The sequence below is a fragment of the Rhinopithecus roxellana genome, chromosome 5, assembly GCF_007565055.1.
Source record: "Rhinopithecus roxellana isolate Shanxi Qingling chromosome 5, ASM756505v1, whole genome shotgun sequence".
NCBI lineage: Eukaryota > Metazoa > Chordata > Mammalia > Primates > Cercopithecidae > Rhinopithecus > Rhinopithecus roxellana.
In genome coordinates, this window is record NC_044553.1 from 29,449,827 (window position 1) to 29,474,083 (window position 24,257).

The 24,257-nt window shown below is 46.6% G+C and overlaps 1 protein-coding gene across 4 annotated transcripts in view; it reads left to right on the forward strand.

The window, feature by feature from the left end:
- The window catches only part of CAPN3 (calpain 3), a 44,057-nt gene that overhangs the window by 7,930 nt on the left and 11,870 nt on the right, over positions 1-24,257 (forward strand). For 3 of the 4 annotated variants that reach the window (XM_010367024.2, XM_030930425.1, XM_030930427.1), the window contains exons 2-10: positions 6,385-6,454; positions 8,054-8,172; positions 9,940-10,073; positions 11,132-11,300; positions 12,155-12,298; positions 14,821-14,904; positions 16,477-16,562; positions 18,996-19,073; positions 22,777-22,937. In XM_010367024.2, the coding sequence (XP_010365326.1) occupies positions 6,385-6,454; positions 8,054-8,172; positions 9,940-10,073; positions 11,132-11,300; positions 12,155-12,298; positions 14,821-14,904; positions 16,477-16,562; positions 18,996-19,073; positions 22,777-22,937 (1,045 nt within the window). Of the gene's footprint in view, positions 1-6,384; positions 6,455-8,053; positions 8,173-9,939; positions 10,074-11,131; positions 11,301-12,154; positions 12,299-14,820; positions 14,905-16,476; positions 16,563-18,995; positions 19,105-22,776; positions 22,938-24,257 lie in introns of those variants that run through there. The other variant, XM_030930428.1, reaches the window with a different exon arrangement.

Consider the following 24,257-nt stretch of genomic DNA (forward strand, 5'->3'; position numbering starts at 1 on the left):
CGGCTAGTTTTTTGTATTTTTTACTAGAGACGGGGTATCACAGTGTTAGCCAGGATGGTCTCGATCTCCTGACCTCGTGATCGGCCCGTCTCGGCCTCCCAAAGTGCTGGGATTACAGGCCTGAGCCACTGCGCCCGGCCTGTTTTTTTTTTTTTTTTTTTTTTTGTTTGTTTGGAGACAGAGTCTTGCTCTGTTGCCCAGGCTGGAGTGCAGTGGCTCTAGCTCGGCTCACTGCAACCTCTGCCTCCCGAGTTCAAGCAGTCCTCCCACCTTAGCCTCCCTAGTAACTGGGACTACAGACATGCGCCACCACGCCTGGCTAATTTTCGTATTTTTAGTAGAGACGGGGTTTCACATATTGATCAGGCTGGTCTCGAACTCCTGACTCCAAGTGATCCACCTGCCTCAGCCTCCCAAAGTGCCGGGATTATAGGCATGAGGCACTTCGCCTGGCCTCCCTCACAGAATTCTTTCCGAGTGCTTGTGAAACTTCTGAGGCAAGTGACTTGGTAGAGGGTGGAGGTTCCTATTTTGGTTTACACAAGCAGGGGTGAGCCAACATTCAGAAGTCAGAATGTGGAAAGCACAGGAGTGTGTGGAGAGAGAAGCACACAGAAGGGAGCTGCTAGGAACCGGCTGAACTGTGGTGGGAATGAGAGGCTCTGCCCTCTCAGAGGCTATGGAGTGGTGTCAAGACTAATTCACAAGGAAGCCTGGTGCCTCAGGAAGCATTCTGCTCGAGAGGAGCTGACGCGTACTTTTCCATTTTCATTCAACCTTCAAATTTAAACAATCACCATCAGAACTTTCAGAAGTGGCCAGGAGCGGTGGCTCAAGCCTGTAATCCCAGCACTTTGGGAGGCCGAGGCGGGTGGATCACGAGGTCAGGAGATCGAGACCATCCTGGCTAACACGGTGAAACCCCGTCTCTACTAAAAATACAAAAAAAACTAACCGGACGAGGTGGCAGGCGCCTGTAGTCCCAGCCACTCGGAGGCTGAGGCGGGAGAATGGCGGGAACCCGGGAGGCGGAGCTTGCAGTGAGCTGAGATCGCACCACTACACTCCAGCCTGGGCCACAGAACAAGACTCCGTCTCAAAAAAAAAAAAAAAAAAAAGAACTTTCAGAAGTGTATTATATGCTCCAGAACACCAGGAATATAGTATAAAAACTGCTATTTTTAAAATACCCCAGAGACCATATGACCAAAAAATGGGAACTACTTTCAGCCTTTCCAGATGGATGGCTTTCTTTCCTGATACAAAGGTTTTAAAGGGAAAAGGATGGCTCCGTCTCCTTCAGTAACCTACAGCTTGTAACTTTCACAGTCTGAACATTCATCCTTATTTCTAACTAGAACATTTCCAGATGCAAATGTAGTATATTTTCTCTGGCTGTGACCCAAAAGACAGTGAAATGGAGTCAGTTGATTTTCCCTGTATGCGAAATCCTCCCTATTCTTTTTTTTTTTTTTTTTTTAATAGAGATAGGGGTCTCACTATGTTGTCCACACTGGACTTGAACTCCTGGGTTTAAGTGATCCTCCTGCCTCAGACTCTGAGTAGCTGGGACTACAGGCATATCCTGTTCTTGAATCATGTCATCCCTCTTTTAGTTACTTCAGATCAGTCACAAAATTGTTCCAACTTTACACCATAGGCATGGCTTTTCCAACGTGGAGGACGTCAGTGCTATAAACCTTACACAGCCAATCCTTGTTATTCGCAGATGCCATATTTGCAAATTCACCTACTCGCTAAAGTTTGTCTCCCCAAAATTAGTACTTGAGGTGTTTTTGCAGTCATTTGTGAGCATACACAGAGCTGTGAAAAATCTGAGTCACCCCACACGCATGTTCTCAGCTCAGGTCAAACAAGGCAACACTCTGTCTTCTTGTTTCAGCTTTCATACTGTAAAGAGTGTCCTTTTCATGATGTCTTTAGTGCCATGTTTTTCTCATTTCTGTGCTTTTTATTGGTGACCTCCAAGCATAGTGCTGAAATGCTGTTTAGCATTCTAGGAGGCTGGGGTGTGCCTCATGGAGGTAATGCGTGTGTCAGATAAGCTTTGTTCACACACAAGTTATAGTCAGTTGGCTGTGAGTTCAATGTTATTGAATCATCAATCAAACAGTTTAATGAATCAATATTAAATAAGGTGTCTTTAAGCAGAAACATACATAAAATCAGGCTCTGTATTGATTGGTTGATGAAAATGTGACCAGAGACTCACAGGACCCTAACTCTGTATGTCCCCTAGGAGCAATGGTTCAGTATTTACTAATACAGTTATCTCAGCAATATTACAAAACGTAACTACCAAGAATAATGAGTATTGACTGTACTTTGTTTTCTCTGTATTCTTAAATATTATAGCTTGAAACAATACTCTATTAAGAATGTGGGCCAACCATGGTGGCTCACGCCTGCAGTTCCAGCACTTTGGGAGGCCAAGGCGGGCAGATCACCTGAGGTCAGAAGTTTGAGACCAGTCTGGCCAACATGGTGAAACCCCATCTCTACTAAAAATACAAAATTAGCCAAGCATGGTGGCGCATGCTTGTAATCGCAGCTACTCAGGATGCTGAGGCAGGAGAATCGCTTGAAACCGAGAGGCGGAGACTGTGCCATTGCACTCCAGCCTGGGTGACAAGAGCGAAACTCTGTCTCAAAAACATAAATAAATAAAGTGAGTTTCTTGCAGACAACATATAGTTGAGTCTTGTTTTTATCCACTTTCACAGTCTTTGTCTTTTAATTGGTGTATTTTGATCATTCACATGTAAGTGATTATAAGGTAGTTAGATTACTACCAACGTGTTTGTAACTGATTTTTATTTATTGTATTTGTTCTTGTCCCCTCCCCTTTTTCTGGCTTCTCTGGTTTAACTGAAAGTTTTTTTTTGTTTTTTGTTTTTTTGAGACAGAGTCTCGCTGTGTCGCCCAGGCCAGAGTGCAGTGGCGTGATCTTGGCTCACTGCAAGCTCCGCCTCCTGGGTTCACATCATTCTTCTGCCTCAGCCTCCTCAGTAGCTGGGATAACAGGCACCCGCCACTACGCCTGGCTAATTTTTTTTGTATTTTTTAGTAGAGACGGGGTTTCAATGTGTTAGCCAGGATGGTCTTGATTTCCTGACCTCCTGATCCTCCCGCCTCAGCCTCCCAAAGTGCTGGGATAACAGGCCTGAGCCACCACACCCAGCTGAAAGTGTTATAGTTTATCCTTTTACCTCCTCGTTTTTGTCATCTTGTTTGTTTTTTTGGTTTTTGTTTTTTTTGAGACAGGGTCTGGCTGTGTCACCCTGGCTGGAGTGCAGTGGCATGATCTTGGCTCACTGCAACCTCCGCCTCTTGGGCTCAAACGATCCTCCTATCTCAGCCTCCTGAGTAGCTGAGACTACAGGTGCATGGCACCATGACCAACTAATGTGTGTGTGTGTGTGTGTGTGTGTGTTTTTGGTTTTTTTTTTTTTTTTTTTTTTGAGACGGAGTCTCGCTCTGTCGCCCAGGCTGGAGTGCAGTGGCCGGATCTCAGCTCACTGCAAGCTCCGCCTCCCGGGTTTACGCCATTCTCCTGCCTCAGCCTCCTGAGTAGCTGAGACTACAAGCGCCCGCCACCTCGCCCGGCTAGTATTTTGTATTTTTTAGTAGAGACGGTGTTTTACCGTGTTAGCCAGGATGGTCTCGATCTCCTGACCTCGTGATCCGCCCGTCTCGGCCTCCCAAAGTGCTGGGATTACAGGCTTGAGCCACCGCGCCCGGCCGGTTTGTTTTTTTTTTTAAAGACGGGGTTTTGCCATATTGCCCAGGCTGGTCTCAAACTCCTGAGCTCAAGCAATCTGCCCACCTTGGCCTCCCAAAGTGCTGGGATTACAGGTGTGAACCTGCGGCACCCGGCCTTATCTCCTCTCTTGGTATATCAATTATATTTATTTTTTCCAATTCTAGTGGTCATGCTAGAGTTTCCAATATACGTTTTCAACTAAATCCACCCTCAAATAACTCTATACCATTTAGTTTGTAGTATGGGTATTTTATAACAAAGTGTGACCATTTCCTTCCTTCCTTTGCTTATGACATTACTGTCATTCGTTTCACTTATCTGTATGCTATAATTGCCCGGCACATTATTTTTATTATAATTTTAACTAAGATACCCTTTAGATTAAGAGTTTATTTTATCTTCATTTATTTTCTCTCCAGTGCTCTTCCTTTCTTTATGTGGGTCCAAGTTTCTGACCTGTATAATTTTTCTTCTCCCTAAATAACTTCTTTTAACATTTCTTTATGGCAAGTCTGCTGGCAATGAATTTCCTCTATTTTTGTTTGTCTGATTAAGCTGCAGAATAACAATATTAATAATATCATTACCAAAATAATTCCTGAAAACAGTTTAGTCTTTCCATAGGCTTTCTTCTTTCACCTTTCATTTAAAATGGTTTTAAATAGTTGTTCATTGCCCAAACACTATAGGCAATATATTACATACTTTACATCCTCCCTTTAATCATCATGTACTTTGTTGGGCTTTTGTTGTTGTTGTTGTTTTGTTTGTTTTGACAGAGTCTCACTCTGTCGTCCAGGCTGGAGTGCAATGGTGCGATCTTGGCTCACTGCAACCTCTGCGTCCAGGCAATTCTCCTGCCTCAGCCTCCCGAGTAGCTGGTACTACAGGCATGAGCCACCACGCCTGGCTAATTTTTGTATTTTTAGTAGAGACGGGAGTTCGTCATGTTGACCAGGCTGGTCTTGAACTCCTGGCCTCGTGATCCACCCACCTCGGCCACCCAAACTGCTGCAATTACAGGTGTGAGTCATTGCACCCAGCCATCATGTAGTTTTAAATCTACAAATAACGATATACTAACTACTTATTCCCAGTCCTTATGTTAATGTCCTTCTAAACCTTCTGGTTGTCTGAAAGTTATTCTTTAGTATATTCCTCAGGAAGAGCTTCTGGGAACAATATTCCCTGAATTCTAATGTATTAGAAACAGTTTGCCTACATCCCTTATTCTTGAAATGAATAAAAGAAGTCATGTTGTATATAAATCCTTGGTTCACATTTTCTTTCCTTGAGCATCTTAAATATACTGCTCCAATTGCTTCTGGTGTAAAAAAAAAAAGTCTCTACTAAGAATACAAAAACCAGCCAGGCATGGTGGCACACATCTGTAGTCCCAGCTACTCGGGAGGCTGAGGCAGGAGAATTGCTTGAACCTGGGAGACGGAGTTTGCAGTAAGCCAAGATGGCGCCATTGCACTCCAGCCTGTATTGCCCACTGCACAGCCTGGGTGACACAGTGAGACTGTGTCTCAAAAACAAAATAAAACACTGAATCTATATTTTATTTATTTTAATTAATTTATTATTATTATTATTTTGATTCTCCTGTCTCAGCCTCCTGAGTAGCTGAGATTACCTGTCACCATGCCTGGCTGATTTGTGTATTTTTAGTAGAGACAGGGTTTCACTATGTTGGCCAGGTTGGTCTCGAACTCCTGACCTCAAGTGATCCACCCGCCTTGGCCTCCCAAAGTGCTAGGATTACAGGCGTGAGCCACCACGCCCGGCCGACACTGCCCTAACTCTCAAGGTGCGTCCTTACTTGGATAGTATGACAGTGTGGGAAGCAGCATGGGACAATATAAAAAGGAGACATGCTTCTGGCTTCTGCCACTTACTAGCTGTGTGTCTTTGCACAAGTTTCTTAACCTCGCTGGGCCTCAGTTTCCTTATCTGAAAAATAAGAATGATAGTATTCCCTTCACAGGGCCAAATGGAATACTATCAGGAACACTACATAATGGAACTCAATCAATAATAGCTACTGCGGCCGGGCACGGTGACTTACACCTGTAATCCCAGCACTTTGGGAGGCCGAGGTGGGTGGATCACGAGGTCAAGAGATGGAGACCATCCTGGTCAACATGGTGAAACCTCATCTCTACTAAAGATACAAAAATTAGCTGGGCATGGTGGTGCATGCTTGTAGTTCCAGCTACTCGGGAGGCTGAGGCAGGAGAATCACTTGAACCCCAGAGGCAGAGGTTGCGGTGAGCCAAGATCACACCACTGCACTCCAGCCTGGCGACAGAGTGAGACTCTGTCTGAAAAAAATAAAATAAAATAAATATATACACAGACACACACACACAGACACACACACAGACACACACACACAGACATACACACACACACACATAGACACACACAGACACACACACAGACACACACAGACACACACACACACAGACACACACAGACACACACACAGACACACACACACAGACACACAGACACACACACACACACAGACACACACACACACACACAGACACACACAATTATTATTACCTGGTCATTTCCTTTTTGTTTCACAGGAAATTTGCGAGAATCCCCGATTTATCATTGATGGAGCCAACAGAACTGACATCTGTCAAGGAGATCTAGGTAGGAAAGTGCCTCAGGTCAGATCCTGCCAGATGATCAAGGGGTGATTACAAGGTGTGATCCCTTTCCAGGAGGTAAAGGGACAATCTGTTCTTGCTTCTAGTAACTTTTTGGAAGATTTTTTATAACAGTTGCTTTATGGTCGCTTATCTACATGCTGGCGATTGCTTCGTTTCCTCCTCCACGCCTCTTTTGCACTCTGCCATGCGTCACAGGGGGTATCTGCATCCTGTGGCCTCCTCTCCAGCATCTCAAGGACACTTACATACCCCACTCAGCATGACAAAAGCCCTGCTTTTCACTGTACCCGTCTGTCTTGGAAGACAGCTCTGTGACTGTGCACCAAGCATGCCCCTTGGGCATGGAGACTCTAGATACACACAAAGGCATCGCCAAGGAAGGCGCTTGTAACTGGAGCCCTTGTTTGAATTGCCCCAGCACAGCTCCGTATTAAAGGAGTCTTTCAACAAAGGTGGCATCCGCCATGTAGATGAGCATCTAATTTTCTCTTTGGTTAGCTTGGCTGCTCCATCTTATCTTCCTCTCTCTCGACCTCTTGTTCAGAAAGTATTGTCTTTGGTGTGGACTATAAGCAAGCTCTGTGAAGTAAAATTGGAGAGAACATCAACAGAAACAATTTAAATTTGAGGAAAAGGGGCACCCAAGACCACATGAAAGGAATTTGTCTTATTTCGTTCCAGAAAGGGAGGCTGAGAAGAAATCAGATGAATATCTGGGTTCCTGTACCTGGGGGAAGGCTTCCTGCAGAGCCCTGGACATAATAATCTGGGACCTTCAAACCAATACACTCTTTCCAAGGAAAGACTGGCTGCTTCCGAGGAGGGTAGGGGAGGGTGGCTGCAGGCAGCTCTCGTCTCCCCTGCACACTCTCAGTTGCATTTCACTTAACCCATCCTCCTTAGAAGGCAGCTCTATGACCAGGTACACCCCCTATTACACACACATGCGCGCGCGCGCGCACACACACACAGAGAGAGAGAGCAAAGCCTTACGTCCAACTACATATAGTACTCTGTCAGAAAAGAACTCTAGAAATAAGAAAATGTCCCGATCTCATTCCGTTGCCAGCAATGTCTCACTGCCCCCTATAGACCGGTTCCAGGGCAGCTGCCTACCTGGCCTTCCTTCCAGTACAAATCATCTTGGTGGATGGTTCTCTGATGCTCAGTCTTCACTGAGGTCAGAAGAGGAATTGGACTCACATTGCAAAGGCACGGGGCAGGGTGGATTTCCTACAGGTGTTAGGAAGAACAGCCCGGTTATGATCACCTACTGCTCTGTCTCCATTGAGGCCTAAAAAGGAAGTGAGTTTATACTGCAGTTGGAGGAACTGCCTGCAGCCTTGAGGAAAATGTCTAGTCACAGGGAGTAAGTTACCTGTTGATCATATTGTCAAGGAATTCCTGTCCAATTTTCCTTCCCTGGGTTGACGCCTCTGTAAGGTCAGATCTGGAAGTAGGACAGTGGGCACCAAGGGAGTTCCTGTTCAGGGAAGTGGATTGGCTGGCTGGGATTGGGGCTTTTTCTTCCCAGGAGGAGCAGGACTGCTCACAATCTGTGCCCTGTGTCTGCCTGCAGGGGACTGCTGGTTTCTCGCGGCCATTGCCTGCCTGACCCTGAACCAGAGACTTCTTTTCCGAGTCATACCCCATGATCAAAGTTTCATTGAAAACTACGCAGGGATCTTCCACTTCCAGGTGAGGTAATGAGAGTGTAGTTAAGAGGGTCAGCTGTAGGCCACCCACCGCTGGTCTCCTGGCCTTGACTTCCCAGAAGCTGGAGGAAACTTTCCACCCATCTACCCCCAGCAGCAACAGTGGGCATGGACCCCCTTAAGGCTTCAAGCCTGGGAGGAAGCAGTTGCTTATCTCTGGATCCCTAATCCCTCCCCCACCACCTTCCACTATGTCCCAGAAAGGCAGGAAGACATCCTGTTTACTGTGTGTCTATTTTTGTCTTTGCAGCTGTCTGGCTGCTGTTATTGCCTGCAGCCCTTCTCAAGTGGGTCCCTAAGATATTAGCACTGGGACACCACAGGACCCTTCAGGTTGTACAGGAACCCCTGTCCAGGGCTCCTGTGTACTTCTTCCTCTCTAAGGCATGGCGGTACCAAGGCTATCACTCCTCTCTTCCAAGCCCTGGAAGAAGAGTCTGCTTAACCTCAGGCTTCTTGTTTGCCCTAGAACTGAGTCTGATGGTTCTAGAATCCATCCAGTTACTGGAAGTTTTCTGAGTCCCAGTCATCTTGGCATAGAGCTAGTGCTAGAGCAGAACCAAACTGAGTTCTACCTGTGAGGGTCTCGTAGGTTCTGGGATGCTGGGGAGTCAGCCTATCTCCAGCTTCAAAGGCTCCCTCATGTCCCAGGATGACCCACATAACCAGTTCTTGCTCTGCTGATCTTGCACCTCAGCACGGAAGGCCTCAGAAAAGGTCTATCCCCAGGCTCAGACTCCCCCTCCTGCTGCCTTGGGAACATGGCACATTTAAAGGGTCTTAGATCTAAAGGGCCTTAAACGCAAATATCAGATAGATTTCTGTTCTCTTTTCAATGAGGGAGAAAGTGCCATTGAAAAGGAGACTAAACTGCATTTGGCCCTTTCCAGTTCAAACTGATTCATTCAAAAAAGAGCAACATCCAAACTTGAAATGATTGGACAATGTTCCTGCTACAGCTAGAATAGATTCTGGGTCACTTTGTTCCTCCATTTCAATCCTTGTTCTTCAGTTTGGCATCAAGAAATACCTAAATCAAGGCCAGGCGCGGTGGCTCAAGCCTGTAATCCCAGCACTTTGGGAGGCCGAGGCAAGCAGATCATGAGGTCAGGAGATCGAGACCATCCTGGCTAACGCGGTGAAACCCCGTCTCTACTAAAAGCATACAAAAAATTAGCCGGGCATAGTGGCGGGCGCCTGTAGTCCCAGCTACTCGGGAGGCTGAAGCTGGAGAATGGCATGAACCCAGGAGACGGAGCTTGCAGTGAGCCAAGATTGCGCCACTGCACTCCAGCCTGGGGGACAGAGCGAGACTCCGTCAAAAACAAACAAAAAACCTAAATCAGTACAGTGCCTTCACTGCATAGTTCCCAACCCTGGCCACATTGAGTCAGCTGGGGGCACCTGAGAGTACTGACACCCAGGCCCTGCCCCAGACCTGCTGAGCAGGAGAATGAAAATCTTACATCCTAAGACACTCAGGGAGCACCCACTATACCCATTACAGGGCTGGACTCTGTGGAAGACATGAAGTGTATGTAACTCACTTCCAGCCCTCGAAAAGCACACAGTCCAGTTAGAGACAGATTCACACACCCCAAATCAGAATAGGATGAACAGGCACCCAGATGCAGAGTTTAGGAAATGATGCTGCTTTGGGATCCAAGAACCCCCTGAGGAATGTGGAGGAAGGACACATTTCCTAACAGTAATTTGAATATGTGACTCTGTGCTCGACGCTTCTATGCAGTTCTGGCGCTATGGAGAGTGGGTGGACGTAGTTATTGATGACTGCCTGCCAACGTACAACAATCAACTGGTTTTCACCAAGTCCAACCACCGCAATGAGTTCTGGAGCGCTCTGCTGGAGAAGGCTTATGCTAAGTAAGCAACGCTTTAGAATGTGAGATGGGACTAGAGGTGAGAAAGTGGGTGGGTTGCAAAATCCACTAGAGGTGAGAAAGTGGGTTGCAAAATCCAGCCAAGGCCTCACTCACAGGAAGAGGCATGTGCCTCTATACACACATATGTGTGGGCATTGGTGTCCAACTGTGACCCAAAGTTAGGGATCAGTTCCAGGCAACAACAGCTCTAATTAAAAACATTAAATTTTAAGAGTAGAAATGAAGATTTGCATAGAAGACCTTTAGCTTTAGCTTACCAAGGCGAGTTCTTTCGTTGTACCTCCATGGTGGCATTGCAAGTTTTGGATCAGAGCATTGTATCTCTGGAGCTCAGATCCCAGGGTCTTGCTTGGTTCAACCTCACATGCTTATAGCAGATTTATAAAACCATGTTGTCTCTCAACTTAAAAGCTCACCCCAGATGCTAATAATGGATTTTTAAAATTTTTTTGAAACAAGGTCTCACTCTGTAACGCAGGCTGGAGTGCAGTGGTGCAGTCACGGCTCACTGCAGCATTGACCTCCTGGGTTCAAGGTGCTCCTCCCACCTCAGCCTCCCAAGTAGCTGGGACTACATGCGGGCATCACCATGCCCAGTTAATTTTTGTAGAGACAGGGTTTTGCCATGTTGCCCAGACTGGTCTCGAACTCTTGAGCTCATGCAATCCACCAGCCTCGGCCTCCCGAAGTGCTGGGATTGCCGGTGTGAGCCACCACACTGGCAGCTGCTAATGACTTCAATGCAGCCCTTCCTCAAGGTTCAGGATGTAGTGAAAATAGCTCTCAGGAAGTGGGAATAGCTGGGTTTCAATCCCAGTGCCTCTGGCTCTCTGTGGTCTTGGGTGGATCACTTAGCCTCTTGAGCTCAGTTTCTTCATTTACGAAGAAAGGGAATCATTGTTTCCACCCATTAGCTCACAGGGTTCACGTGGAATTGGTGAAAGGACATCACGGCATCCAAGAGGTAAAGTTCCGGTGGCACCGGGCCTTGTTCCTGGAACTCTGTGACCCCAAATTGGTCTTCATCCTCTTTCTAAGGCTCCATGGTTCCTACGAAGCTCTGAAAGGTGGGAACACCACAGAGGCCATGGAGGACTTCACAGGAGGGGTGACAGAGTTTTTTGAGATCAAGGACGCTCCTAGCGACATGTACAAGATCATGAAGAAAGCCATCGAGAGAGGCTCCCTCATGGGCTGCTCCATTGATGTAAGTCTGGGGTATGGGGCACAGGGCAGGGAGCTCCAAGTGTCAGGAAGCCTTTTACCCAATGAGGGGCAGCATAGAGCTTTTGTGTGGGACAGAGTGCATGTTTTGTTTGAGGAAGCAGGAACTGGCTGTCAACTTTGAGGACTGGGAATTTCTCAAGGGAGAACAGTTCTTGGGGATTTTCAATAAAGACACTGGTCAGAGACATTTCAAGCCCTGGAATGTCAGTGGAAATCAGTCCAGAGGCCTGTGTCAGTGGAGGCCTCCCTTGCTGACGCTCCTCAGTCTCATCATGCTCCCATTCAGCTGGCCACATACTTGGCTGTGGACCTGAGCCCACCATTTCCCTAAGAAAGCCTCCCAGTCACTGCACTTTCACCACATCCCCTACTTGGGATGTGGGCTTTGTGTTGTTACCTGGGAGAAGCTAAACCCGCAGCCCCTTTCAGTGCAAAGAAATGCTGTGAACTGAGACAGGAGTCAAGGGTAGGGAGATGGCCACCCGTGGCCAGGCCTCCTTCAGGGGACATGTCTTCCCTGAGGGGCTCAGTATATTGCTATGATAGTCTTAGTGGTTTCCATCGGGGAGGATGGGGTCTAAGCTGAATTCCTGCCCCTTTCTCTCCATAACACGCCCGGTGGAGCTTGGAAGATCAGTTAGCACACAACAGCATGGATGAACTTTTTTTTCCTGTATCATTTTTCTCCATCTTTCCTCCATTCGTGCTCTGTTGATCTCTCCTCTCTCCCTTTGTCTATCCCATCTCTTCTTCCTCTCTCCTTCCCTTTCCACCCTTCTGTATTTGTTCTCTCCCTCTCCTGGGTTGTTCCCTGCTCTCTCTATCGGGCCTCAGGATGGCACGAACATGACCTATGGAACCTCTCCTTCTGGTCTGAACATGGGAGAGCTGATTGCACGGATGGTGAGGAATATGGATAACTCGCTGTTCCGGGACTCAGATCTCGACCCCAGAGGCTCAGTTGAAAGACCGACCCGGGTGTGTATGCCTCCAATTATCAGGACTGACCATCCCTCCAACCCACATGACGCCGCCCTGCCAGTGTCAGACTCCCCTCAGCAGCCAGGGCCTTACCCACACACCCCCACCTGGCACCTCCCAAGGGTCTGGGTTGAAATAACTTGCTCAGCCAAGGCTCCTGAAAAACGTGCAAGAACCAGGATTTTGGAGGGAATCTCTGCTGGAGTTTCTGCATATTCCATGGTCCAGGCAGTTCCTCTTATAACGAACTATCAGACAGAAATAGCAGAGAGACTTAATTTATTTTAAAATATTTTTCCTCTTCTAATGTATTCGTTTATTCATTCAGCACTTATTTTTGAGCTCCTACTATGCTCCAGGCACTCCTCTAGCAAAACAAATTCTCTCCTCTTTTTCAGTATTTGTGGAAAAAGCAAGGTCTCCCTCTTGTAGAGTTTATATTCTAGTACTTTCATAAGTTATACCTGCTCACTGGAGAATACTGAGCCATACAGAAAAACAGAAGAAAATTTCACTTCTATATTTCCCCATGTAAAGATAACCACTCTTAACACCTAGTGTATGTTCTTCCAGGATGTTTCTATGCACACACTGAATCTATATTTTTATTTTTAAAATGTTTGCATATTGTATGTACCTCTTTGCAGCCTACTTTTTTCAGTTAGTTTGATTTTTTTTTTTTTTTTTTTGGAGACCAAGTCTCGCTGTATTGCCTAGGCTGGATCGCAGTGGTGCCATCTCGGCTCACTGCAACCTCTGCCGCCCAAGTTAAAGTAATTCTCCTGCCTCAGCCTCCCGACATAGCTGGGATTACAGGTGCGCACCACCACACCTGGCTAATTTTTGTATTTTTAGTAGAGACGGGGTTTCACCATGTTGGCTGGAATGGTCTCGAACTCCTGACCTCAAGTGATCCACCTGCCTCAGCCTCCCAAAATGCTGGGATTACAGGCGTGAACCACTGCGCCCAGCCTAGTTTGATATTCTTAATGTGCCCAAAGTATTCTCCTGTAACATTTTTTAATAGCTACACAATATTCAAACACGCAGATATGTTATAATTTATTTACCCGATACCCTATTATTGGAAAGTGGAGTTTTTTTTCTTTGTTTTGTTTTGCTACTATTCTAAAATGCTATAATGAACATTCCAATAGATACATCTTTGTATACATCCATGGTGACTTCCATAGGACAGATTCCCAGCAGTAGAATTGCTGGGTTGAATGATATGCTTAGGTAATGACAGAAGACTCATTTCAAGCAGCTTCCCAGGTCTACAACTAAGGATTAATGAGTCTCCCACCCCCTCCCAGTCCATTCGGCATGATCTGGATCATGAGGACTGAGATCTGGAAGAGACTGAGATCTGGGAGAGGCCGAGATGCCAAAAGCCCTGGCTCCACCCATACTATCCCTCACCCCGAAAAAGGCTCTAGGAATTCTGCAGCCTAGCAAGGGTCTGGGAAGCTCATTTTAAAGCTGTTACATTAGTCGGCACACGGAAGCCATAGAGAGCCTATCCAGGGCTCATGGGACTTTAGTGGTCCTACCTTTCTGCCAAGGATCCCCCATGGCTGCAGCTTGGAAATTTCTGCAAATGGAAGAGCTACCCCTTAGGCACGGTCATATCTGAGCAGGGATCTCCTCAGGCCTTCTCAGAATTCTCTCCCTGGGCACCGGGACTCTTGATTTCTTGAATATTATGTTCTAGGTGGGTGTGGAGGAGGTGAGGGGATGTAAAGAAAAAGGCTAGACTTGGCCAGGCGTGGTGGCTCATGCCTGTAATCCCAGCACTTTGGGAGGCTGAGGCGGGTGGATCACCTGAGGTCAGGAGTTTGAGACCAGCCTGGCTAACATGGTGAAACCCTGTTTCTACTAAAAATACAAAAAATTAGCTGGGCATGGTGGCACATGCCTGTAATCCCAGCTACTCGGGAGACTGAGGCAGGAAAATCGCTTGAACCCAGGAGGCGGAGGTTGCAGTGAGCCGAGGTCGCACCACTGCTCTCCAGCCTGGGCGACAGAGCGAGACTCTGTCTTGAAAAAACAAAAAGAAAAAGAAAAAAAAGAAAAAGCTAGACTTATGTGTCATCTAACCCCTTTTGTCAACCCCTTTCTCTTCCAGGAATAGTCAACCCTGGATGGCCTCAGGGGAAGGGGGATCCTGAAGCCCAGGGCAGCCTCCAACTCTACCCCTTCCTCCTTTGAAGGATACTAAGGGATCCAGAAAGGAGGGTCAGGGACGCTGTTACCCACCCCACATCCCAGCATCCACATTGCTCTCTGATGCTCAGGACAGAGCCTTCTCAGGGAGACCAGCTTGTCTGGAGCTGTGTCTCTTGACACTGTTAAAGAGCCAGTGAAGGTCTGTTCGTGGTCATGAGGCACACTTTCAGCGAGCAGAGTGGCCTGTGTCTTCACAGAGCCCGGAAAATGAACTAGTATGAACTTTGCCTCCGAGCGGCAGAACTTCTGTTTCCCTGCCCCTAATGGGCTCTCTGGTTACGGCTTTACAGACAATCGTTCCAGTTCAGTATGAAACAAGAATGGCCTGCGGGCTGGTCAGAGGTCACGCCTACTCTGTCACGGGGCTGGATGAGGTGAGCCTGGTGGGGCTTGGTGGGGCAAGGGAACCCTCCTGGGTTAACCTCCTGAAGTCAGGACTTAGCTGTTGGGGCCCCTTCCCTGTCTGCAGAGCTTGCCTCTGATCAGGACATTCAGTTCAAGGTCCAAGCCACGCAGAGGGGCCTGTGAAACTGGTAAAGGTGGATCCTGCCACAGTTGGTGCATCGTGTGTTTATCTTTGCTTTTCGAGCTAAAGATGGCAATTTTTCCAACATTTCCAATGAACACATTGAAATATCACTTAACTTTGCTTTTACAAAGTTGGTTTCATGTGTTCTTGAGCTTCCTGTTCTCTCATGTTCAGAAAGCTACATTTGTCTCTGGGTAGCCACGGGGACTGGTTCCAGAAGCCCCAATGTTAACAAAATCTGCAGATGCTCAAGTTTCTTCTATAAAATGGAGTAGTATTTGCATGTAACCTATGCACATCCTCCTGTATACTTTAAATCATCTCTGGATTACTTATGATACTGAACACAACGGAAATGCTATGTAAATAGTTGTTACACTGCACTGGGGTTTTTTTGGTATTATTTTCTATTGTTTTTTCTTTGTTTTTTTGAATATTTTTGATCCACGATTGGTTATATGCCAAAGCCATGGATACGAGAGGCTGACTGCTCTGTTTTGCTCCTTCTGGGACTTCTGGGCTTTCCTGGGCCATGTCTGAGACAGGAACATTGTAAGGCCTGTTGCACACAGTTGGGCAGGTTGTGCCCTGTACAGAAGGATGGGCTGAGAGGGGCAGTTGCCTGCATCAGCCCATTGCAGCAGACCAGAGGAAGTCTGCTTGTTTGTAGTTCCTCGGTCAGCAGGGGCCTTTTGTCTGTCTGTCTGTCTGTCTGTCTGTCTCTCTCTCTCTCTTTCTCTCTTTTTCTCTTCTCTTTTCTTTCCTCTTTTCTTTCTTTCCTTTGAGATGGAGTCTCACTCTGTCACCCAGGCTGGAGTGCAGTGGCGTAATCTTGGCTCACTGCAATGTCCGCCTTCTGGATTCAAGCAATTCTCCTGCTTCAGCCTCCTGAGTAGCTGGGATTACAGGCGCGTGCCACCATGCCCAGCTAATTTTTGTATTTTTAGTAGAGACGGGGGTTTCTCCATGTTGGTCAGGCTAGTCTCGAACTCCTGACCTTGTGATCTGCCTGCCACGGCCTCCCAAAGTGCTGGGATTACAGGCGTGAGCCACCATGCCTGGCCAGCAGAGGCCTTTTTTCTAATTTATATGAAGACACCTAATGTGCTAGCAGGGCCTTACTGTTTATGCCCCGCCTCCTCCCCGGAAGCTCATAACGGCAGGATGTTCCTGAGAAAATTGCCTCTTAGAAGATAGAGAGGAGATGGCCAAGCCCTAAATCAGGCAGACTCAGGAGGAAAGGTCTGACCGTTCCATTCCCCAGCACACTTCTGATTAGTCTCCTTGGCCAGAGTCAGGCAGAACACCCTCCCGTAAGGGATTTGCCCCCCAGCCCCGTCCCAGCCCTCAGGGCAAGACAGAAGAGTCCCTTTCCAGACAGGCTGCAGAGCATGAGAGCTCTTTCTCTGTGCTTAAGGTCCTGTTCAAAGGTGAGAAAGTGAAGCTGGTGCGGCTGCGGAATCCCTGGGGCCAGGTGGAGTGGAACGGCTCTTGGAGTGATGGGTAGGTGAGGGGACCCCACGGGATTGGCAGTGGGGGACAACAGGGCCCCGGACAAGGCTGTGTTGGGAACTGAGCCATGAGAGTATTGAAGATGCTTGGTATAAGATCACCCTCAAAACCAATGATCCACAGAGAAGAGGGGCACAAGTGTTGGCTCCAGGGAAGGGCCAGGAGCGGAAGCGGGGTGCTGGGGACCCAGAGAGGTTACTGACAGCCATTGGCTGGAAAGGAAGGATTCCAGAAAGCGTGGGGAAGGTCCAGGCAGGAAAAGAGTATGAATGCAGGGGTCTGGGCTAGACAAGTGACTTTCCTTCTTGGAGTCTTGTGTTGGTTTACCTGTAAAATGAGAACAGTATTATTAGCACTTACCGTGTGGGCTGATATGAGGAGTAAATGGGACTATTTTTGGAAAGTGCTGAGCCATTGCCAAGATTTCCTTACCCGTGCTATCCCTGTACGAAGGCACGAGAGCCCTTTGAATTTTACTGCTTATCACTGAAAGGAATAGACTGGGGGCAACAAAAGTAACAAACATGGGAAGTTATTATGAAGGCTTCAGCACATTTGCAAAACTTCCATAGTCCCACTGGTTCCTGATGACCTCTACTGAACGGGAGGCGATTCACTACTGAATGAGCCCATGAGCTCCTGTTATTTCGAGAGGGGGATGGCAGGACTCAGTAGAGGAGAAGGACCACACCCGGGCAGCCTGGGCCCCTGGCTTCTGTGCTTATGTATCGCTGGGTACCTCTTAGCCCAGCATGTAATTACTGGTTTGTTCAGTCACTCGTTTAGCAAATGTTTCTTAGGCACCTACTACATAGGAGGCACAGGTCAAGGCACTGGGAATAGTCTGTGAACCCAGAGCCTCCCTTGATTCACTGTGATTAGAGGCTGATCCTCGTGTCCTGACTGCCTCCTGCAGACATTCACATGCCTTCCCTCACTTATCCACGCTACAAATCCTTACTTCCTCAGTGCTGACTTCTGCCAGGTCCTAGGCTACCTTCTGGGGATGTAGAAATGAACGCAGACTCATGGGCCCTGTGCCTGTGGGTTTAAGGTCCGGGGAAGGACAGGCAAGCACACACCAATAATTGAGATCAGTGCCACAGTAAGGATCACAAAGAGGGGGCCTCTGCACCTAGTTTGGGTAGGGGGGAAGCGTAGAGAAAGGTTACCTGAAGGGAGCAACTCTCTGCTCTGGGAAGGCCCTCAGTGACTCCTCAGTTGTCTACTTCACTGGCCCAAGTCACCTGCAGGGACCCTTGCTGTGTTCTCCAGCCTCAGAGCTTGGTGTGCGGCCCCGCCCTACTTACCATGACACTGCCATCACAGGGGCTGGAGACAAGTGGACCCAACGCTGTTCACTCAAGGAGATACCCTCTACTGCATCCCTCCTCCTGGTCTCAGGAATCTCCATGTCCCCTGCAGGGCTCTCACTGACTCCAAGCACCTCCTCAACCCTTTACCTTTCCAGGGAGCACCCAGTTTAGTTGAATTCTCCTCAGTGAGCCTGAAACATATGTGCACTTTATTGGCCCCATCGTGAGGAGAGAGAGAGAGAGTGTGAAAACTGCCCAGTCTTTAGAAACACAATGCTGGGCTGTTTCCCGGCACAGGAAAGGAGATGTTTACAGGCTTGGCCTTTTTCTGTTAGTAACTCAGAGTTTCTTATTATATGACAGGCACTCCACTAACAGCTTTGCGTGCATTATTTCATCTGCCCAGCCCAGCCCTGTGAACAGCTGACATAATCATTTTCCTTTTGCAGTTGAGGAAGCAGAGTCTGACAGAGGTTAAGTGACCTGCCCAAGGTTGCATAGCTAGCACTATTATTAAATGGAACTCCCAGTTTGTCTATGTCCAGAACCCAATTCTTCCTTTTTTTTTTTTTTTTTTTTTGAGACGGAGTCTTGCTCTGCTGCCCAGGCTGGAGTGCAGTGGTGCGATCTCAGCTCACTGCAACCTCTGCCTCCTGGGTTCAAGCGATTCTTCTGCCTCAGCCTCCTGAGTACCTGGGACTATAGACGCGCACCACCACACTCAGCTAATTTTTGTATTTTTAATAGAGATGGGGTTTTACCATACTGGCCAGGCTGGTCTCGAACTCCTGACCTCATGATCCACCCACTGCAGCCTCCCAAAGTGCTGTGATTACAGGTGTGAGCCATTGCGACCGGCCCAGAACCCAATTCTTAACCTTTAAAGTATGATGAGGAGAAGGGTCAAGCCCTCACCAGCCCATTTAAGGAGTTTACGCTCAGTCTTGATGTGAGAAGTCACTGCTGTTGGGTTTCACACTGAAGGTAACAGATGAGGTCAACATTTTGGTGGTTCACAGTGGCTGCAACTCTTTGTATTTCTCCTGTCCCAACCTACATCAGGCCTTCCCTTCTTCCTCCTTCCTTAATTCCTCCATTTTCCCACCAGTTGGAAGGACTGGAACTTTGTGGACAAAGATGAGATGGCCCGTCTGCAGCACCAGGTCACTGAGGATGGAGAGTTCTGGTGAGTCCAGAACCCAGGAAGACCCAGAAGGGTAAGGGATGGGGAAGAGAGGGGAACTCTCAGACGTCAATCCCCAGCTGAGGTTATCAGATTCCAACCCTTGAGAGATGTGGGCTGTGTTCTCCTCCAGCCCAAGGCCCAGCAAAATGAGGTTCTGAGAGGAGCCTTCCAGGCCACAGGGACAACTGAGCCCAGGACCAGACCAACATGACATGGCTCTTGCCTCCCCTGTGCCCCTCCGCCACATACTGTATTCCAGCCACATGCACCTTGGCCTTAGCACAGTTCTTTTCTGAGCCTAGGAAGCTCCACTTACCCTGATCTTCCAACGTCAACCTCACCATCTCAGGTTGCTTCTACTCAGGCTTCAAGTCTCAGCTTAAAGAGAATTTTCAAGTCTCAGCTTAAGGAGAGCCCCCAAAGTTCCCCCAGGACTGGGATTAATTTATGATGCTCATCACCCTTAAAATTGTTTGCTTGTCTGTTCTTTCCCAAACAATCTCTCTTTTCCGTGCACCTGGCACGGAATGAGCTCACCCATCAAGATGCATGAGTTGGAGTCATTGTTTTTTAAGATTTCTACACCTTATTGTTCATAAGTTATACGTCAGTGTTTTAAAAAGGAAAAGTATGTAAATGAAGAATGAGTGGATAGAAACAAAAAATGAAAATGGGTTTTATGGGTTTCTAATTTTTATAGCCATGTTATTTGTATTCCAATTACAACCGATAAGAGATGCAGAAAGCATTTAGGTGTATTTATTAAGAGAGTTGTGTTAGAGTTGGAAATCACATTCCTCATACAGTATGACAGCAAAGCCTCATGACAGTTTGAGTATTTTAGTTTCCTTTTCTTCAGATTCCTTCATATTTTTCAGCTTGAAGAGGTATATGTAGAATATAAGTTTGGACATAAACCAACAGGCAAATTTGTAGCAGAGCTTTTCTCATTACTAGGAAATTTGAGTTTTCCAAATCAATGATTATAATAAAGCTTAAGCAGTAGCTAAGAGCAGTCACTTAGAAAACGAGATGCAAGCCGGGTATGGTGGCATATGCCATAGTCCCAGCTACTTGGGACGCTGAGGTGGGAGGATCGCTTGAGCCGAGGAGTTCAAGTATAGCCGGAATAACATCATGAGACCCCATATCTAAAAAATAAAAACAAAAAAAATAAAGAAAATGAGAAACATGGCTTGTGGCCAATATGTTAGGAAAAAAGAAAACAACATTGTTCTCTTTTTCTTAGTTCCTTTTGGGAAAATAAGAATTTTTCTATCAACATATTTAGTGTCTGACACTGTGGCAGACATTAAGTATGTTGTCTTACACTTGGGAAGGCCAAGGTGGGTGGATCACTTGAGGTCAGGAGTTCGAGACCAACCTGGCCAACATAGTGAAACCCCATCTCTACTAAAAATACAAAATTTAGCCGGGCATGATGGGCGTGGGCCTGTAATTCTAGCTACTCGGAAGGCTGAGGCAGGAGAATCACTGGAACCCGGGAGCCAGAGGTTGCAGTGAGCCCAGATTACACCACTGCACTCCAGCCTGGATGACAGAGTGAGACTCTGTCTCCGAAAAAAAAAAAAAAAATTGTCTTAGTATAATGTCAAGGGAAAGGTTTTTTGTGTTTTTATTACTTTATTTTTTAATTTATTTGAAAACTGCAATAGAGATGGGCCTCGCTATATTGCTCAGGCTGGTCTCAAACTCATGGGCTCAAGTGACCCTCCTACCTTGGCCTCCCAAAATGCTGGGATGTGGGCCTGGGTAACATATGGGACCCCAACTTTACAGAAAGATTTAAAATTAGGCAGGTGTGGTGGTGTGTGCCTGTAGTCCCAGCTATTTGAGAGGCTGAAGCAGGGGGTCACTTGAGCCCAGGAGGTTGAGGCTGCAGTGAACTATGATTGTACCACTGCAGTCCATCCTGGGCAACAGAGCAAGATCCTGTCTTAAAAAAAAAGTGCTGGGATTACAGATGTAAGCCACCACACCTGGCCTTCTATTTTTTATGGATATATCATAGCTATATATATATTTGGGGGTACATATGTACCCATATTTTGGGGGTACATATGATATTTGATACACATATACAATGTGTAATGATCAAATTAGGGTAATTGGGATACCATCATCTCAAATATGTATCTTTTCTTTGTTTTGGGAACATTACAGTTCTTTTCCTCTAGCTATTTTGAAAGATACTATAGGCTGGGCATGGTGGCTCATGCCTGTAATCCCAGTGCCTTGGGAGGCTGAGGTGGGTGGATCACCTGAGGCTAGGAGTTTGAGACCAGCCTGGCCAACATGGTGAAACCCCATCTCTACTGAAAATACAAAATACAAAAATTAGCTGAGCGTCATGGCAGGCAACCTGTAAATCCCAGTTACTTGGGAGGCTGAGGCAGGAGAATCCCTTGACCGCAGGAAGTGGAGGTTGCAGTGAGCCAAGATCACGCCACTGCACTCCAGCCTGGGCAACAGAGCGAGACTCTGTCTCAAAAAAAAAAAAAAAAAAATATATATATATATATACACACACACACACACACACGCACGTATATATACAGACATATGTGTGTGTGTATATATATATATATATACGTATACACGTATATATACGTATTAAATGTGTGTGTGTATATACGTATATATATACAGTATGAAAGCAAAGCCTCATGACAGTTTGAGTATTTTAGTTTCCTTTTCTTCAGATTCCTTCATATTTTTCAGCTTGAAGAGGTATATGTAGAATATAAGTTTGGACATAAACCAACAGGCAAATTTGTAGCAGAGCTTTTCTCATTACAAGGAAATTTGAGTTTTCCATATCAATGATGATAATATGTATACAGTTTACTTACATATTTTATGCAATACATATATATTTTAATACATATATATGTAAACACACACATATATATACACACACACTATATTATAAATTCTTGTTTAGCTGTGTTTGCCTTACTGACTGTGCTACTGAGCACTAGAGCTTTTTTTTGAGACAGAGTCTCACTCTGTTGCCCATGCTGGAGTGTAATGGCATAATATCAGCTCAATGCAACCTCTGCCTCCTGGGTTCAAGTGATTCTCCTGCCTCAGCCTCCCAAGTAACTGGGATTACAGGTTGCCTGCCATGACGCTCAGCTAATTTTTGTATTTTGTATTTTTGGTAGAGATGGGGTTTCGCCATGTTGGCCAGACTGATCTCGAATTCCTAGCCTCAGGTGATCCACCTGTCTCAGCCTCCCAAAGTGCTGGGATTACAGGCGTGAGCCACCGCGCCCGGGTGAGCACTAGAGCTTATTTCTTCTATTTAACTGTATTTTGTATCCATTAGCCACCCTCTTTTCATTCTCCCCTCTCCTTCCCTTCCCAGCCTCTGGCAACCACTATCTACTCCCTCTTCCATTCCATACACTTTGTTTTAGCTTTCACATATGAGAGCATGCGACATTTGTCTTTCAGGGCCTGGCTCATTTTTGAATCATTGTTAGGAAAGATGGTGGTTTGGAGTAGATGCATCAGAAGTGACAGCGTTTGCCCTGAAAAGGAAACAGAGGCTCCTCTGGGACCCTGGCCAAGTTCCTGTAACTGTTTTATTATTGTGCTGTGTTAGCCCTGGGGTCTTCCACTCCCAGTCCTCCTCACCTTTTCCCGTTTGGGTCTCTCTTTTCTTCCAACCTCTCAGGATGTCCTATAAGGATTTCATCTACCATTTCACAAAGTTGGAGATCTGCAACCTCACGGCCGACGCTCTGCAGTCTGACAAGCTTCAGACCTGGACAGTGTCTGTGAACGAGGGCCGCTGGGTGCGGGGTTGCTCGGCCGGAGGCTGTCGCAACTTCCCAGGTGAGAGATGCTCTTGATGGGGGGAGGGTCCAAGCAGAACAAGTTCCAGGCAGAAGAAGCCTAATGAGCGCTTATGAAGTCTCTCTGTTCCAGATGTCCACTATCTTATTAAACCCTCCCTATTTTACTGAGAAGGAAACCACCATGCTGAGAAGTTTGCAATAGGGAGCTGGTAGTGACTTTGAAGCAGGAAATTGTGGGAACAATGCAGATGCTGCTTGATTTATGATGAGGTTATGTCTAGATAAGCCCACCCATCTTTGAAAACACCCTGAGTCGAAAGTGCATTTAATATGCCTAACCCACCAAACGTCATAGCTTAGCCTGGCCCACCTTAAACATGCTCGGAACACTGACCTTAGCCTAAAGTTGGGCAAAATCATCTAACACAAAGCCTATTTTACAATAAAATGTTGAATATCTCATGTAACTTACTTAATACTGCACTAAAAGTGAAAAACAGAATGGTTGTATGAGTACTCGAAATCCAGTTTCTACTGAGTGTGCATCACTTTCACATTGTAAAGTTAAAAAATTGTAGCTGAACCATCCTAAGTCGGGGACTGTGAGTACTGTGTCAGTAACAGTAAGGGCAGTATTGGAGAACCAAATTAGTAGCTGCTGCAATAGTTTAAGTCAGAGATGATGAAAACCTAGACCAAGTCAGTAGCAGCAGGGATGGAGGGGAGAGAGCAGATTTAGGGAGAGCATATTGGGTGATGTATGGAAGGAAGAATAAAGAATGATGTCAAGATTCGCAGTTGAGGACCTGACAACATTACAACATAAGATACACAAGAAGACCAGGCAGGTGGCTCACGCCTATAATCCCAGCACTTTGGGAGGCAGAGGCAGGAGGATCACTTGAGCCCAGGAGTTCAAGACCAGCACAGGCAACATAGTGAGATCTCATCTTTACAAAAAATAAAAAAAATGAGGCAGGAGGATTGCTTGAGCTCGGGAGGTTGAGGCTGCAATGAACCATGATCGTGCCACTGCACTCCTGCCTGGGTGACAGAGTAAGACCCTGCCTCAACAAAAATAAAAAAAGACAAGAGAAAAATATCAGCGTGTTGTTTTTGGTGGAGTTGATTGTGGGGTTATAGGGAAAGGAATTTAGCTTGGGACAAGGAAAGGTTGAGGTTCCTGTAGAGTATCCCAGTGAAGATTTGTAATAGAGTATTGGATGCGCATATTATATGGCACTTGGTGATATGATAAGAACTCAAAAAAAAAAAAAAAAAAAGACCAGTCACGGTGGCTCATGCCTGTAATCCTAGCACTTTGGGAGGTGGAGGCAGGCGGATCACTTGTGGTCAG